The sequence below is a fragment of the Anas platyrhynchos genome, chromosome 19 (assembly GCF_047663525.1).
Source record: "Anas platyrhynchos isolate ZD024472 breed Pekin duck chromosome 19, IASCAAS_PekinDuck_T2T, whole genome shotgun sequence".
NCBI lineage: Eukaryota > Metazoa > Chordata > Aves > Anseriformes > Anatidae > Anas > Anas platyrhynchos.
In genome coordinates this window covers 8,535,408-8,551,811 of record NC_092605.1, presented here as the reverse complement: position 1 = coordinate 8,551,811, position 16,404 = coordinate 8,535,408, and the positions used below count along the sequence as shown (strand labels likewise).

The following is a 16,404-nucleotide window of genomic DNA, read 5'->3' as shown; positions in this document are numbered from 1 at the left end:
GTGGGTGACTCAGTGGGGATAAAAACAGTCCTGCAAACGAAGCCCGGTTTAGCAGCAGCTTCAATTAGCTTTGGGAACCGACTGAGAACAAAATGGTTCACCTCTGTCAGCTCTGCCTAACAAGCAGAACAGCTCTGTGGTGAGCTGCTGCAGCCAGAAGAAGGGAAAGCATTGTCTCAGAGACCTGGGCCGCAGCCAAAACTCAAGGCGTGAGGAAAGCTCTCACCTGCCTGGACTGCTGAACCGGAGAGATAAGGACGCTGCTTTGTCCAGCGAGGTGAGAGCAAAAGGCAGCAGAAACCCAGCTGGGGTGGCACATCCCAACTGTGCATCCCCCCTACACCCGCATCCCCCCTGCCCCCTGCCTCCTCCTGCCCCACAGGTTCCGCAGGAGCACTTACCTTGGATGGAGATGAGCACCTGAAGGAGGCTGGATTTACTGGTCCACCTTTCCGTCCCCTGAAACACACAGACAAACACATCAAAGGGCCGAGGCACCACTGGTTTGCTCCGTGCTAATTGCTGGAGGAAGATGGTGTGGTTTCCAGCAGGAACAACGCTTGTCTGACTCGGCATGATGTGCCCGTGTCCCCGCTGGGCCAGCTCATCTCTGGTATTTTTGCCAGCCCAGCACCACCCCCTATCAGGCCAGTTCTGCCTGGAATGTTGCAAACCCACACACCAGACACCACTTCCAACCCCCCACAGCTGCCCTATCAATCCCCCTGCCCAAAACACACCATTTGGTGGCTCTGGTTAAGCCAAGTCTCCAGCTGTGGTGCCCCACTACACAATTCATCCACTGAGTGAGGGACGGGGACCTAAGCCTGGTCTGACTACAGGCTCCTCGTTAAGCAAAAACAGGCGAGGGCCAAACAGTCCCAGAAGAAGCCCAGCCCTAAAACCTGCACCACCACCACCACCAGTCAGCCAGGACTCGTGGCCGGGTGGTTTGTTCCAGCAGTGGGCTGGCGCAACAACCACTGCTACCTGCAGCAGTTGGAAGAAGGTGGCAGAAAGCGGCGGGTGGCAGCAAGCCTCACCTTGCCGATCCACGTCCCCAGGAGGCTGACGCACACTTTGCCGTTGTCGTAGAGGTTGGGGTTGAGCCTCCCGCTGCACTGCGAGAGGTAGCGGAAGAGAGGCGGGACGGCAGGGTAGATGTTGGGGAGCTGGATGTCGAAGAGGAAGAGGCCGTCCTCGTAGGGCGTGCGCGTGGGTCCTTTGATAAGTGCTGAGAAGAGATCCTGCGGAGAGAGGGGATTGAGCCACGCGGCGCTGCGCAAAGCCCGCTTGGCACAGAGGCGTTGGCACAGAGATTAACTCAGCCCTCGCCGGGGAGTTGCATGAGTTCTCAGCCACCACAACTCGGGGCACCTTCCCCCACAAGCTGCACTTCTACCGGGGCCTTATTGTGCCTCTGGGACTGCAGCTGGGCCTGAGAGGGTGGCCAGTAATCCCCACTGGTTGCACCATCCCTTCTCTGGCTCTGTGGGACAGGCACCCCCGTGGGCAGAGCACCCGCAGCAGGTTTCCTGCCGTGAGAAAGCCTGGGTTGTTTGTGTTTGCCACCCCGACTCAGGGAATGCAAAAGCAGTTATTTGCAGTAATTACAGCCGTACTTCTCAGGCTGCACACATTCCTGCGCCTCTAACGCAAGGGATTAGGGCAAAGCAGGGAATTCCAAAGACCACGAGCTGGACTTTGAGCCCAGCTCCACCACGCAGGCACCGCCGAGCAAACACTTGCCATTCGATCCTCGAAGGTTTTAACCATGATGCCGTCTGGCAGGGAGGTGGCCAGGAGAGCCATTTCTTTCCGCACAGTGCTAAAGAACTTCTTGGCTTCTGGGGGCTGGAACTCCATTTTCTTGAAGGCATGGCTGTCTGTGGGGCAAGGAGAGAGGGATTAAAGCCTGGAGACTGCCACAGGCTCCTTCTGAAGGCAAATCCATTCATTTATCAAACCTGTCATTCAGAAGAAATGAGGGGTAGCAGCAGCAAGAGAAGCTTCAGAAGTATCTCGTTGAAGAACCCCAGCTCTTGCCAGTGAAGACAAGAAACCCTAGAGCTTTTCAAAAATAACCCAGCTCCTGCATCAGCCCGGGGCAGTTTAACTTGCGTTGGTGCAGAGCCAAGAGGCAGCTAGAGATTATTTGAGTTTTCCCACACCGTACGGCAGCCACAACCTGCACCTCCTGTTCTTTTGGTCCCACAAAGGGCCCTGTCATGCAGCTGGGACAACGAGGCATCAAAGCGATGACCTCCTGTCTGCAAACCCTGAGCGCAGCTCCCTGCTTTTATTTATACATACCTCCAGAACAGGTTGGCCACCTCCCCTTCTCAGGTCTGGCCGGCTTGCCGAGCACACCTCAGGCTCTGCTGTCACCAGTGTTCCTCATGGCCAGATGCTCTTTTTTTTTTTTTTTTAATTTTTATTTTTGGCTGATTAACATTAACAAGGACACTCACCCAACCAAGGACAGCCAGCAGAGGAACACCAGCTGTTCCTGCTCTGCCTCTAAACCAATCCACCCCTGCAGAAAAATCCCGCACAAACCCCCTAGCTTTGAAGTGACTGATCTCCACAGCCCTCCAAAGTCAGTTTCCAACATGGGAAAAAAAAAAATGGAAGAATGGAAGCCCATTTCTATGGCTTGGGAAGTGGTGTCAATGCCTAGAAATGCCACCAAAACCCCAGGTTCCCATCCCAGAACAGACTGGGCTACTGGAGTCGCCCCGATTCCTCTGCCCCAGTTAACAAGCTGTGAGAAAGATCGCGGAGGAAACCCAATCCAAGAGGCCTAGAAGCAAATGTTTTGGAGAAAGATAAACATTGCAGGACAGCAACAAAGGACAGAGCCTCCCACGGCGGCCTGCCCCGACACGCTCACCTGGAGCATACTCCAGCACGGAGAAGACTTCTCCCTTGGCACTGGTGAAGGTGACTCCAGGCTTGCCCCCGCTCTGCTGGCAGAGCACCGGTGTCTCGCTGGGCCACTCCGACCTCACCGGTGTCTGCGCCTCCGCTTTCTCTTCTTTCTTCTCCGTCTCCACCATGGCTTCCATCTTCTCCTCCTCTGCAATAGCCACGTTATCCAAGGTCTTCTTCAGGTTTTCCTGCAGCTTCTTAATATCGTCCAAGAACTTCTTCTCCCGAGTGGGTTTTTCCAGCTCCACAGTGGGGGAGGTGGGAGAACCAGTCAGCAGCTGCTCCACAGTCATATTTTTCAGGCTCTCCAGGATCTTGATGGCTTCCTTCAGTTCTCGGAAGCTCTTTGGGGCTCCGTCCTTGCCAGCTTTCTCCGCAGCAAGATCTGCAACCGCCATAGCCACAGCTCCCTGGACTTGTTCCTCTACTTTCTTCACCTCCTCTACCACCGGCTCCTCGGGCTCTAACTCCTCAATTTTGGGGTGGTCGTCTTCCATGAGGCCGTTGTCTGTCTCCCAGCTGTCGCTTTCATCCTCCCACTCCGAGGATGCCCCACTGGTGCTGCCGTCAACAGAGTCATAGTCTGACTCCTCGATTTCCGACTCGATGTTGTACAAGTGCTAAAAGGAGAACACGGTTAGAGGAGACACCCGAGCGCCTCGGCTGAAGCACACACAGAGCCTGAATCGTTTCTAAACGCAGGAAAATCACTTCCCACCATGGAAAGGGTGGACAGGATTTGTCTGGCTGTTGCAGCCACTTCCACCTATGCAGGGCGGATGGTGTTTGATCCCAGTGGTGTGCTCATGGATAACCCGCACAGACCGTGAATCAGCACTGCCCCATCCTCCACTTCTCCAAGTAGGGCACGGAGGGAAAACTAGGGCAGGTGGAGATAGGATGCAGCCAGCTCGGTGGCTGGGATACAGCCGACCAAGGAGAGCAGGCTAGGGCCAGGGAGCTACCCAAATACCTGAACACATGGCTAGTTCAGAAGGAACCGGGTATTAGGTGTGGAGCTCGTGTTTCCTAGTCCTGCCTCTTTACCAGAAACCCCGCTGGCACAGAACCCTGCATTTGGCTGCCTCAACATTGTCCTTCCACAGAGACAATGCTGGAGCCAGGAAAACATTCACAAACCAGATTTCTTCTCCTGTGGCACACACTTCTTGCCACCAGAGCTCTGCTGTGTTGCTTTAGCCATTGTATGTCACTTCTGCTTAAAATTCAGCTGGGACAATAAAGCCCAAACAGCTGCTGAATAAGCCCTTACATAAAATGTTCTCCTCCCTTTCACAGCTGAAAGCTGAGCCCATCCCCACTCCGTCTACCCTCCTCTCTTGTAAAAGTGTTTTTGCACATGCTGCATCCCTCACGAGGCCCCCTTGCAGGGGCTTACAGACAGCTCCAGCTCCAAGTTCCCTCACGGAAGCAAGGGAGCAGGAACAACTTTGCTCCCGACACTTGAATGGTGGCCCCGAATCCTCTCCTTCTTGCACGATGTGAGCCTAGAGGCTAAAGATGTGAGCCTAGAGGCCACAGCATGTGGACACTCAGTCCTTTTGTCAGAGCCCCAAGCTGAACAAGCGCTGTTCTGCCAGTCCCGTGCCACCCAGAGACAGGCAGCTCGCAGGGGTCAGCTGGGTTCAACGCGAGTGACTGCAGGCAGGAAGAGCCATCAAAACCCACCGCCCTCAAAGCTAATCCAAACCTGAGCTGGAAAAGTTAATTAGCCAGCTACGCCATCCTTATTTTTAGAGCTGAGAAAAAGCGCCCAGCCAGCTCGTCTCTGAGCACACGGATTGATAAATCACCGCTTCCCCAGCTGATAATTCACGCTGCTGACATTTCCCCGGCTCCTGCAATTACGCAGCCGAGCAGAATGGAAGGGCCTGGCGTGACACAGCAGGAGCTGCGGCAGAGCCCGAGCTCCGCAGCGTGAGAGCAGCCCTTTGTGGGGCACGCATCAGGCCTCCGATTGTGCCTGCGACCCGAGCGCATGTGACATCAGGGGGAAGGGAGACAGCAGCCTGCTTTGTGGCGCTCCAGCCCACTGCCATAGTGCGGGCATTGACTATTCTGCTGTAATTAATGCAGAGCTGCTTGCTTGAAAAAGAGATCTTGATCCAGCAGATGCATCTCTGCAGCAGAGGCAAGGGCGCTCGCTGCCACGCTGACGGAGATGGGAGCTTACAGAAGCTGGGCTGCTCTCATCTTTGGGGTGTCTGCGCTAATTTGAAGCAACAAGGAGGAGAGCCACGGGACAGAGCTGTATGTAGTCGTGAATACGATTACGAGACAGTCCAACAAAAACCTTAAAATAGAACAATGCAGAAGAGAACCGCATGGGGTTAAGTGGATTAGCAGCGTGGTTCTCCCTCTATTTTAAAGCTTGCACTCAGCTCCTTCCCCTCCCTGCCTTGGGAGGAGATTCGGGTCCAATTCCTAGGTTAGCTAAGGTCACAACTTGGGGCTCTCATCCAGCTTCTGGGGGAGCTTCTGAAACCAAATAAAACACTACAGTGCCATTTCACAAGCGAGACAGAAGCAGCAATAGCTTTTCAGCAGTTGGGCAACACGGTTAACCTGGGCTCAAGTCAAAACTGGTGATCACTTCGCTCTGCAACCCCCGTCTGCAAAGCTGCAGGTGCTGCAGGAAGGCTGTGGTCAGAGCTGCGAGCATGCAGTGCATAAGAAACCAGCAGCCTGCCTGTACTTTCCTGGCAGCATAAGGCTCACTAGATTGAGAAGTAGCAGTGACCAATTAGCTGCTCAGTCCTCCCCCCAAAAAAAAGCAACAATTTTTGTGTGCTAATAGAGGTGTGAAGCCACCCTTTCATATGGGAAGGCAGCAATAAATAGAGCAAGATTCCCTTACAGAGTGAACCTCCTTGCAGCTGGCATTTAAAACTTGTCACTCGGCTAAGAATTAGAGATCACACGTTAGGAACAGGACCTCACCTGAGGCAGAATGATAGTCTTGGAGTTATCAGCCCACACCACTTCCACCTTGCTGCTGACATCCACGCGAGCCACCTGTCCGACCGAAGGCTGTGGAGACAAGAGCAGTTTGTCAGCCTCTCTTCTTCCCCAGGCTGTTCAGAGCAGAGCAGGAAGCTCTGGAGAAAGAGCTGTGCCCCACGCTGGAGACCTCCAAACCTGCACTCTCCTATAAAATGCTTGCAGCTTAGCCAGAGAGCTGGCTGCAGCAGAAGGGACAGGAGACCTGGGGTCCCATGGAGAGGGGGAGAAGAATCCTACGTGTAGGGTTTCCAGGAAAAACCCCATAACACTACCATGGAGATGTGGAAAACCCCTCCCCATGGTGGAGGGCCCCCAAAGGGCTGGTTTGGCAGCAGAATTCCTGAATTTTCACCAGGCTGAGAGCTGTGGCCTTCCCCAGGGGCAGCACCAGGGGTACCTGCCAGGAAGGGACCCGACAGTGCCCTGGAGCAGGCTGCCCTCTAGTGGGTTGCAGGAGCCACCCAGCAGGAGGGGCTCACGGCGGCTTTCCCAGGGAGCAGGAGCAGACCTGCTGGCACAGAGGGTGCATGTTAAGTGGCATCTGGCACTGGAAGGTTATCTGGGCCAGCCGAGCAAGCATGGATATGTTTCACGCTGCTGAAACCAGAACCGCAAGAGGAGCCATCCCACACCTTTTAACCCTTTTTGAGAATGATGTCTCAACAGCTGGAGATCTTCCAGGCAGAATAAGGAAACCTCTTTCCTAGCAAACAGCGTATTCATGGAATCACTTAGGTTGGAAAAGGCTTCTAAGATCATCATTAAGATCATCAAGTCCAACTGTTATTCTCTACAGAATAAATTGCTTCCCCTTCCTTCCCAGGGGATCAATTGACTCGATCAAAATTAACACGTATGCGATAAAACAGATGAAAACCAGAACCCCAATCTTCTGCGGCCAAATTAAATTGGTTGCATGACAAATGCACCTTCACTCTTGGCTCAGGAATCCACAGAATATTGTCATATTAGAGGTTACTCAAATCCTAAGCAATCCTTAAGCCTGATTAGAAACCATCAGGCAAACGGTTGATTCTTGTCTCAACATGTGTTCTGGCTGCGTTACAGACTCTGTCACCACGGTCAAAGGATTTCAAGGTTACATCTCCACCAGACCTGGAGATGTGATATGGCACTCATGACAGCAGAGGATACTATAATACAAAACTAGCAAGCTAGGCAGTTTAGGATGCCCATGTGGGGTCTAAAGCCCCAGCTCTCCCACTGACTCTTTCAGGTGTCCCCAGACTAACACCTGGTGACAACATGGCCATGTAATGGTGCTGAGAACCCACCTCATCTTCCTTAGCTGTGGCTCCGTCCGAGTTGCCGATGCGAATCACGATGTCAGTAGTGCGGAAGCGAAAGTCTGGGTGGTCAGCAATGTCGTACACACTCACGTCCTCCTCCTCCCCGATCAGCTGCGTCGGAGACAGAAGGCAACCAGGTCAGCCCCAGGATGCTGCACCGCCCCTCCCAGCACGCCTCCAACACCTAGGGTCCTCCTCATCACATCTCGTCCATTTTCAGCTCTCTAACAGGCTGCAGGAAGGAACTGCTGGGGTTTGTTCTGGCAAAGAGCTTATCGATTGATGGGAAACATCTTTCATTCCATTTCTCTTGGAGAAGTGCTAGGAACTCACAAATAACGAGCAGTAAAGCAGAACGCAGCCCCAGACAATGCTGTTTTGTTTCTAGACACACAGGGCCCTGCTCACTTACAACAACGCAGCCCCTGTCCCAAGGCAGAAGGCCCTGCAGCAGATTTGAGAGGGGAGACTCGAACCACACATCTTCCACTAGGCTGCTGCCCACAGTAGTCTGTGAAATTGTGTTCCTATAAGCTCCCCAAAAAGCAGGATAACAACACATGGATTCTCCATCAACCAGTAAAGACACAGTAGGGAAAAATTCTTACAGTGAACTCAAGAAACCAACTGCCTGTGACTACAAACATTTCCATCCATGCCAGAGCCTGGTATCGATCGTGGGATGAGAACGCTTTGCTTGTTCTTTGCTGTTATGCAGGCATCTAACCAATATGCAGTGTCACCACTTCTGGCTGAAGTCTCCCAGGCCCACAAGCACATGACTGTTCCCATCCTCAAGGACAGACTCCACCACAGAGCTGACTTCCAGCTTTACCTGTGGGAACCTCGTGCTGTTTTGTGGCTGCTTTCCCTCAGCAGGCACTGGCTGCTGCACTTACCTCCACGTCGTCCCCGCTGGATTTCAGCTTGAACCACTTCACCACGCAGGTACGGCCGATATGGTCACCAGACTGCACGACGCCGTACACGCCAGGATCCTGGGAGCTCTGAGCTTTTGGTCACAATGGTAGGGGAAAAAAATAGACAGGTTAAGGAAGGAGCACAGCCTTCACACGTGCCTGAGGCTGTCAAGCTCCCGAGCTTCTAGCTGAAACCTTCCCTTTGTGAATGACATGAGGAAAAACAATTCTTCCTACACAGTTGAAACTACACTCAGCTAAGGAGATAGATTTTAATAGGGCACGGAATGAGGGTAAAGTGAGATGATGTTGCATCGGCCAGGGTGAACGTATTCACTTCGGGACCCCTTTTGAGCTCTATTATAAAGAGAAAACAAGAAAGCAAGCCATCCCCTTCGTACTCTGCCCTCCAAGCCACTTCCACGATGACAGAGTGTCTGCGTTCCTGGACAGGACAGCCGAGAGCTCCCTGGAAGCAGCCCTGGCTGCCAAGCTCATCTGAAACTGCGCCACCCACAACAGTTTTGCTCCTCTGGAAAAACGCACAGGACAACAAACATGAAAAGCAGGCAGGATGAAGGCATACATGTGCATATGCCTGCACCGTGTATCCTACAGAACAAAGCTGGGCCTGGACCACATCTCTGGGCCTGGGCTGGTATCCAGACACCCTTCGGGTTTACGTGGCTGACAGGATCCACCTCTCAGCACGCTTAGCAGAACTGCAGGGAGCCCAGACTCTGCTGGAGGGTATGCATGACACGGGAATGCAGATCCCAAACTGGGACAGGAGGACTGGAGCTGATGGCTATCTCCAGTTTCCACAAAACTGGTTTAACCCACGGGACTGGCCAGACCATTGCTTATTAAAAATGGGCACACAATTATTTTTTTTTTTTGACAACCAGCTTTTCATCTTCCCAGCCTCTGAGAAGACCTTGTGCTCCCCACTGCTGAGGGTCGACTACAGAAGCCAGCTAAGAGCCAGATGCCGTGCCATTAATATCATAGCCTAAAGCTGTAAATCTCCCAGTCATCTTGAACTTGTGCTGTGGCCCCCACTAGCATCTCCAATCACTTTAGTGAATGCAAATGCCTCTGGGTTGCCAAAACACTAAGGAAAATAGAGGGTCATGACATGCAGGTCCTTCAAAGGACGCAGCAGGAGACGAGTTTTTGTCCCTCCCCTCATTCTGGGACAGAGCTCAGAGCCATTTGCACTCTCAGGGAGAAGGCAGGCCGTCCTACTCTACAGAAACGCTGAGAACCCTGGTTTTGGATTCTTTGCATTCTTCCTTGGCATTTACTCCTTTCAAATCCTGCCTGTCACAGTTCAGCCTTGGAGTTTAAATAATGGTTCTCTGCTGACACTCAGGTAAAGTCACCTCAGTCGCTCTGTCCCCTGTAAGGCTCTTGTGCCTACCTCACACGAGTACTACTAACAGCTACTGTAAAAAGGGCTAAAACATACATTAGAAGATCTGGATTGAGAAATACTTTGTAATTAAGAGCATGTTTGCTCCCCGAGAGCGTGTCTTTGACACTCAATACCTCTTTTGTCCACCACAAAATCCCCAGGGCAGAACTCATTGTTGTCCAGATGATGGACGGGAATCAGCTCATTGGAGCGAATGTTGGTCTCCACGGTGCCATCCTGCCACATCACGTCAGCCGAAGTCATCGTGGTCACCACTTCCACAGCAACCCTGGAACACAAAGCCGAGGAGTTACCAGAAGGAACACGCACGAAACCCACCAGAAGCTGACAGCAGGAGTCAAGATGGATCTCGGCATTTCGCAGCACCACAAGGATAAGTCACCAGGCTGGGAAGGAAGCTTGGTCCCAGGGAAGAGAGCTACACAGCAGGCTTGGTTTTGACAGGTTCTCAATCACTGCACGTTACACTGCAGATGTTACAACATATACAAGTCTGTATTGCACGAGGATTTACTTTCCAGGGAGCTGAGCTTATTTTATTGCTAGTGGAATAAATTAACGTGACTACTAGCACCCACTTTCTACAGCCAGTTGAGGTAAGGCAGTAGCTGGAAATACTCTGAAACTGAACATCATCTCCACTGAAACACCTCCCAGCAGCCTGGCAGCTTGGAGGAGCCTAGGAAAGGAAAAAAAGAGCAGCTTCCATCTCAGCCTGTCCAGAAAGGAAAAGAGGCAACACATTGAGCATGTATAAAGCAAAAGGACGTTTTGCTAAAAGTCTCCTTCCTGGTAGCTCAAACGTATCCATGAATTTGTCTGCGGGTCCAAACCAAACCCCAAGCACGCAACAAGACTGCATGCTGGTACTCCTCTGTGAAGCGTGACAGTCGGAATTTATTCCGTGCTATAGCAAACATGAATGTGGTGGAAGGTTCTTTAGAAAAGCCTGTCCAGATAGCCTGCAGCTCCGTTCTGCCTGGCTCCACACAACTTGTCTTTTCAGCCCCATGCTGAACTTAAATACAGCCTTTATTTGGCTGGCCAGGCCTTGCAGACAACACAAGTGCTGCATTTGTGTTGGGTTCAAGTCAAACCATAAAGCGGATACAATGGGCTGTTTTCGCCCACCCCCGTTTTTATGAATGTCAGCAGTGAAATGTTCTGAAGTGGAAATAATCCGAAATTTCTGGCAGGGCCAGCACCCAACAGCAGAGCTTATCAGAGAGGGAAGTCTGTAGGAGGTCAAGTGTGGTGGGTAACACGCCAAGGGAGGATCCCTTGTCTTGTAGGGGATGCACAGCTGAGGATGGGAGAGGGAAAAGGCCAGGGGACATGGCACAGTCCTGTCTGCAGAGCTGTTTATGCTGCTTCACAACTCATTTTCCACAATCCATCACTCCTGGGCACTAGTAAAAGATCATTGTGCCTCCTCATTAAGAGATACCCAGAGGGGTGCAGGCTGGCCAGGGAGCTGCAGCAGGTCACTAAAGGAATGGAAAAGGTGGCCTCAGCACCTGCCTCGGAATATTCAAGCAGCGAAGACCACTTGTACAGAGCTTTACTCAGAGGGTGGTGAGGCCCTGGCACAGGCTGCCCCATCCCTGGCAGTGCCCAAGGCCAGGCTGGATGGGGCTGGGGCAGCCTGGGCTGGTGGGAGGTGTCCTGCCCATGGGCAGAGGGGTTGGAATGAAAGGAACTTCAAGGTCCCTTACAACCCAAACCGTTCTATGATTCTACAAATACTGTTCTGTTGAGCTTTGTGACCTTCAAACAGAGTTTCTCCAGAACCTGCAAGGAGTAAAAAAAAAATTAAAAAAAAGAGCTCTCCTTGTATACAGGCAAAGCTAAAATAAAATGAGAATGAAATTCAAGGCATTTTCAAATGACTGGATCTCTTAAATCCTGGTAATGTCAATTTTCTGGGAGGATTCTCACATATCTGCATCAGAAATAAGGTAACGCAGAGTTTTTATACAATTAAGTAGCCCAGGGAAGCCAGCAAGGTAGGCTAGCCAGCTGTCAGGTGCCTGTGCTTCCCCTGAAAACAGTTTAAACATTCTCAAGTTCAGAAAACGGGAGAAAATGCTGGTAGTTATTTCTAGAAACGGGCAGATACCTGCAATCTGCCAAGCTATGGAAATCAATTCTTCTGAGGCTCTCAAGGAGTGCGTTTTGATCATTAAAAAAAATAATTAGAGGCATATTGGTAGCAAAGGTCGCAGATACCTCTACGGAGCAGGGTAAGGATAAAGCAGAGAGCACTGCAGTACGAACCCCTGCCAGCACAGACCTCCCTGAGCTCTGCAGGCAGCTCTCCATGAAGCCCAGCTGTCCACGCTGTCGTGGTCTGTCCTCAGTCCCTCTGCAGAAGCTGCCAGCGAGGTGGCCAATTAGTGTCACGTTTGAGCTGTGCGATCTTTATTCGCCTCCTCCTCTGCGTACAGAGCCCAGCGCAGCACAGATACCCCGGCGATGCCCCGAGGCACAGCAGAAATAGAGAAGCATCGGTGTCGAATCACGTGGCCCCAGTTTCATCACGAGTTGGACGGAGACCAAGCTGATCTCACACAGGTCACTGCTCAGTTATCACAGAACGATCACTGCTGGTGACTACGGAGCAGTGTCCTAACACGAGGCACGCCATCAGCCTCCACCCCAGCTGAGGAGGTGGTTAACATCTGCGAGCTTCGAGAAAGGAGATTCTGGCACACATACCTGCGTTTGGAAACCCCACTCACCTGTCTCCTGGCTTAAACTCCCTTGAAATCTTGGTCTTCTTCTTCTTGTGCTTCCGCTTCAGGTTCTTGATGGAAAGGGGGATGCTCTTCTTGCGGCCGGTGCCACTGCCACTCTGGGACGAGGCGGTAGAGCTGGCAGAAGAGGTGACAGAGCTCGTGTCATCGGTGTCGTCAGCTGCCTCATCATCAGCATCTTGCTCCATGGACTGAAGCCGGTAGTCAGACGATGCCTCGTCCTTCAGCAGGTAGGGAGGCTGCTGCTGCCGTGCTGCTGCTCCCCCTTTCTCTTTCCCCGTTTCTTCAGGCTGCTCCTCCTTTCTCTCCCCTGCACTCGGAGCACTGTTGGAAGAGTCGTCCAGCTCACACTTGGATTCAGGCTTAACATCTTCTGCTTTCTGGTCAGCGGCTGGAGCAGACTCCTTGTCAGGGACTTCAGCGGTGCCCTGAGACTCGGGGGAGCACGACATGATCTTCACTATCTGCTTCTTCAGCAGCCTCCTCACCTACAGAAAGCAGACCTGGGTCAGACAACATGCTTGCACACTCAGCAGGCTACCGAGGAAGAGGTAACTTTGTAGAGAGGGATACAGCACCCCGTGGGCCTCCCCACATTTCCCTGCACCGCAGTATTCAGCGAGTCATGCTGGTGACAGCACGCTGCAGCCATCTCAGCACCGCTCTGCTCAGGAGCAAATACCAGCATCAGACTTGTCCGTAGGAAGGCAGTTTGGCTCTTTCAGGCTATTTTAAGCGAGCTCTGAATGTTTTGTGATGGAAGGTCACAACAGGCTGCAGCAGTTAATCTATGTAACAGACGCAGCTGTGCGGGGAGGTCACCGTGAAGGCTGATGATATCCTGTTATTCTAGGAACACCGCTGCTCTACAGCCAGGGTGCAGGAATCATAACCTGACTCATTTGGCCTAGGAAGGCTTCTTTGTATCGCCGCAGCAAGGGTTTAACCGAACAGTTCAGCTCCATGAGAAATCTGGGGTCATGGTAATGAAAATTACACGCGCCCAAGTCTGGGCGGTCAGAGCACAGCCTCACCCCTGCAAGGTGACACCTCTGTGTTCAGTGTCCTGTTCATGTTCTCTGGGGGCATTAGCTGCATGCCTCGCCCAGGCAGTGAAATTGCTGCACAAGGTGACTTGGTTGCTGGCAACAACAAACCATTACTCTTTACAACAACTGCTCCAGGAGCGGCATTTCGGACCGCGTGACTGCCAGGAAGATTTCTGCTTTAAAAGCCGCAGCGATCAGCAATGATTTGAGAAGTCACAGCTCCCTCCCTCCAGCCCTCAGCTCACCTTTTTGGCAACCGATCCTTCACCCAGGACGCAGTTCCTCTCTGGGCATTCACAGGTAATTTTTGCAGGCTCCACTTTGTCCGGGAACACATAGAGGCATCTCTCCCCGAGCTGCCTTTGGGCATGGTCAAAGCACCCCAGACGCTTTACCCTGGTAGGACAGGAGGAGAGCCATGAGCCAAGTGTAAAAGCAGCAACAGAACCTAGCTGCGACCATACCCTCATGTCACTGATGCTTCTTCTGGGGTGCCAGAAGCTAAAACAGCACCAAATCCTTCCCAGGCACACAATTATAAAGGAGGAGTGGGGAATCTCACTAGGGACCGGGCGGGGATAGAAGGGGTTTGGGTGGGACACCAGTCGCTCCTCTCCCTCTGGTTCCCCGTCCCAGCAACAGCTGCCAAGAGACCTTTATAGTTGGCATTGTTTTTTTGCTGTCATCGGAGAGCTCCCCTCCTCCAGCCTCCCTGGGAGCTGCGGACAGCACCGTGCTGCATTGTGCTATTACTCATCTGATTTTTCTGTCTGAATTTTGTCCAGCTCATCTTTGCAGCTGCAGCCTGCAGAGGGCACCAGATGCTCCTTCAGCAACAGCTCGTGGCCAGAGCAGGACCCTTTATTGCCTGCTGCACACGCATTTAAAAGGTGAAGCCTGCTTCAGGCACAAATGGAAGGGCAGGGGAAGAAGTGAGCAGGTGCTAGACATCACTTTCCTCTATGCGCTTGTTGGCTGGGAAGCACTTGGAGAGAACAGCGGGATGCCAGCCCTTGTGATAACTCTGGGGCCTGCTCAGCTCACTTGGAAGCTATTCCTTCACCTTTATTGAACCTCTGGAATCCAGGCATAGAACAAGGCAGAAAAGAACTGCAAACAGCAGCTTTGTGTCTGATCAGCTGCAGGCATTGTCACCCCCAGTTTGTGCAGAAAAGAGGTTTTCAACTGCCCTCACCTGGACAGGTTCTCCTGGCTGATCACAGAGGGGGGAGGGCTCACACTGTCAGTGCCTCCAGGACAAAAGCTTTTAGTGATCCAAGTGACTTTTAGTTCTACCACCTGCACCTGCAATGCAAAGAGACAAAGACGTTTAATTTTTCAGAGGCCTTCTTACACCAGTGTCTAGGATCTGAAAGTTTCAGCACAAGAAAGCAGCAATCCTGCTCTTGTTATTTAAGCTGGCTAAAGTGCATTTCAGTGCGTCCAGAGCCACTGCAGCACTCCTATAACGTGGCTCAGGGCAACACTGAGAGCTCCTACAGTTTTTAAACTTCAAGAAAGATATCTGACTTTGGAAGGAAGCTACAGTACATACAAATCAGCAGCCCAATGTCACAGAGACATGCTAATGGACTTGGAGCTGCTCCCTCTTTCAGCAAGGAGTCAGCAACATTTCTCCCTTTTTGGGCAGCAAGCAATATTAAGTTTCAACAGAAGAGCTGCTTCCACTACCCTAACCATCAGCCATACAGGCCTTTAAGTGTTTTGGCACGGGATCATCTCACAGGGTGCCAGCAGGGACCCTCGGGAGGAAAAGCCAAACCCTGCTCAGAAGTCCCGTCAGTCCCCAACAAGAAATCTGTCACTGCAAAACAGAGCCCCAGCGCGTTTGCTTGGGGAAGGTTACCATGGCAAGCTGACTCTGCTCCAAAACAGCAGCCAGGGACCCATTCTGTGCAGAAAGAGGCCGTGTGTCAGCTCGTCAATCCTTACCTCTTCCACCACCACTCTGAACTTGCTTTTTGTGCTGAGAACGGGCTTCACACCCGAGAGCCACTGCACACTGGAAAAGACTTTAGAAGGCCCGATGAGGACTTGCCCGGGATAAAAGCCATATGAATCATCAAAGAAAAGACCCTGTGGGGAAAGAGAGGAAAAAACAACATAAAGGGCTTGAGTTTTAAGATTCCAGCATTTCTCTTCCCTCAACCGTGATCAGGGATACTAATCAGAGAGGAGGAAGTCTCGCTTGCAAGTTGCCCATCTCTTAAAGTTCATTCTCCTCCCGAAATCAACCTAGCAGTTTCTATAGCAACCTACTCTATCACACATTCATACGGGATTATGACTCAGTGTGGGAGAAGCAAAGGTACTTGCAAGAAACAAGAGAGATGGATTTCACACAAACGTTCTCGGTAACAAGGCAGCCAAGGTGTGCCCGATCCTACGGAGGGGCACCCTGCCTTTGCCACGCTCCAGTTCAAGCACCTGCAGCTTTCAGGCAGACAGAGGGATCCTGCCGTCACTCCTCTGCTTGTCAAATTAAGTTTCTGAGTATTCCTTCTGTCTTAGGTGGATTAGTTAATGTGACAGCCCTTTGAAAACAAAACAGGACTGTAAACAAAACAATTACTTCCCTAGAACTCTTTCCGCTGATATTCAGAGTGATTTGAAGAGGCAAAGATTCAGAATGTGGGGGCGGACAGAGCAGTTTAGAGTAGAGAGAATACAGAGTGCAAAAATGTATGGAGTCTTGTAATTTGTCAGAAAGGATAAGAGCAGTGCGACAAGATCTAAATCAGGCGTGTTTCCAACAGCAATTCTGAGCACAGCATCCAGTAACACTGGAGACAACTCATGTCTCAGGAGAAACTGCAAGCCTCTAGAAAACTACGTGCACTTTAAAGGCAGCCTGACTCCAAAAAAAGATCTCAAAATCAGGTACCTAAAAGTTGGATGCTGCTACAACGTAGATTTAACAAGCACAAAACATGCTGTACAGCAGTGACTAAAATA

General features: G+C 51.7%; 1 protein-coding gene across 2 annotated transcripts in view; it reads right to left on the bottom strand.

The window, feature by feature from the left end:
* The window catches only part of UBE2O (ubiquitin conjugating enzyme E2 O), a 57,595-nt gene that overhangs the window by 4,800 nt on the left and 36,391 nt on the right, over nt 1–16,404 (bottom strand). For both annotated transcript variants that reach the window (XM_027471696.3, XM_072025775.1), the window contains exons 6-17: nt 15,382–15,525; nt 14,624–14,733; nt 13,674–13,824; nt 12,365–12,867; nt 9,737–9,891; nt 8,165–8,277; nt 7,251–7,376; nt 5,893–5,982; nt 2,894–3,551; nt 1,750–1,886; nt 1,044–1,247; nt 402–459 (exon numbers count right to left, since the gene is read on the bottom strand). In XM_027471696.3, the coding sequence (XP_027327497.3) occupies nt 402–459; nt 1,044–1,247; nt 1,750–1,886; nt 2,894–3,551; nt 5,893–5,982; nt 7,251–7,376; nt 8,165–8,277; nt 9,737–9,891; nt 12,365–12,867; nt 13,674–13,824; nt 14,624–14,733; nt 15,382–15,525 (2,449 nt within the window). The remainder of the gene's footprint in view (nt 1–401; nt 460–1,043; nt 1,248–1,749; nt 1,887–2,893; nt 3,552–5,892; nt 5,983–7,250; nt 7,377–8,164; nt 8,278–9,736; nt 9,892–12,364; nt 12,868–13,673; nt 13,825–14,623; nt 14,734–15,381; nt 15,526–16,404) is intronic.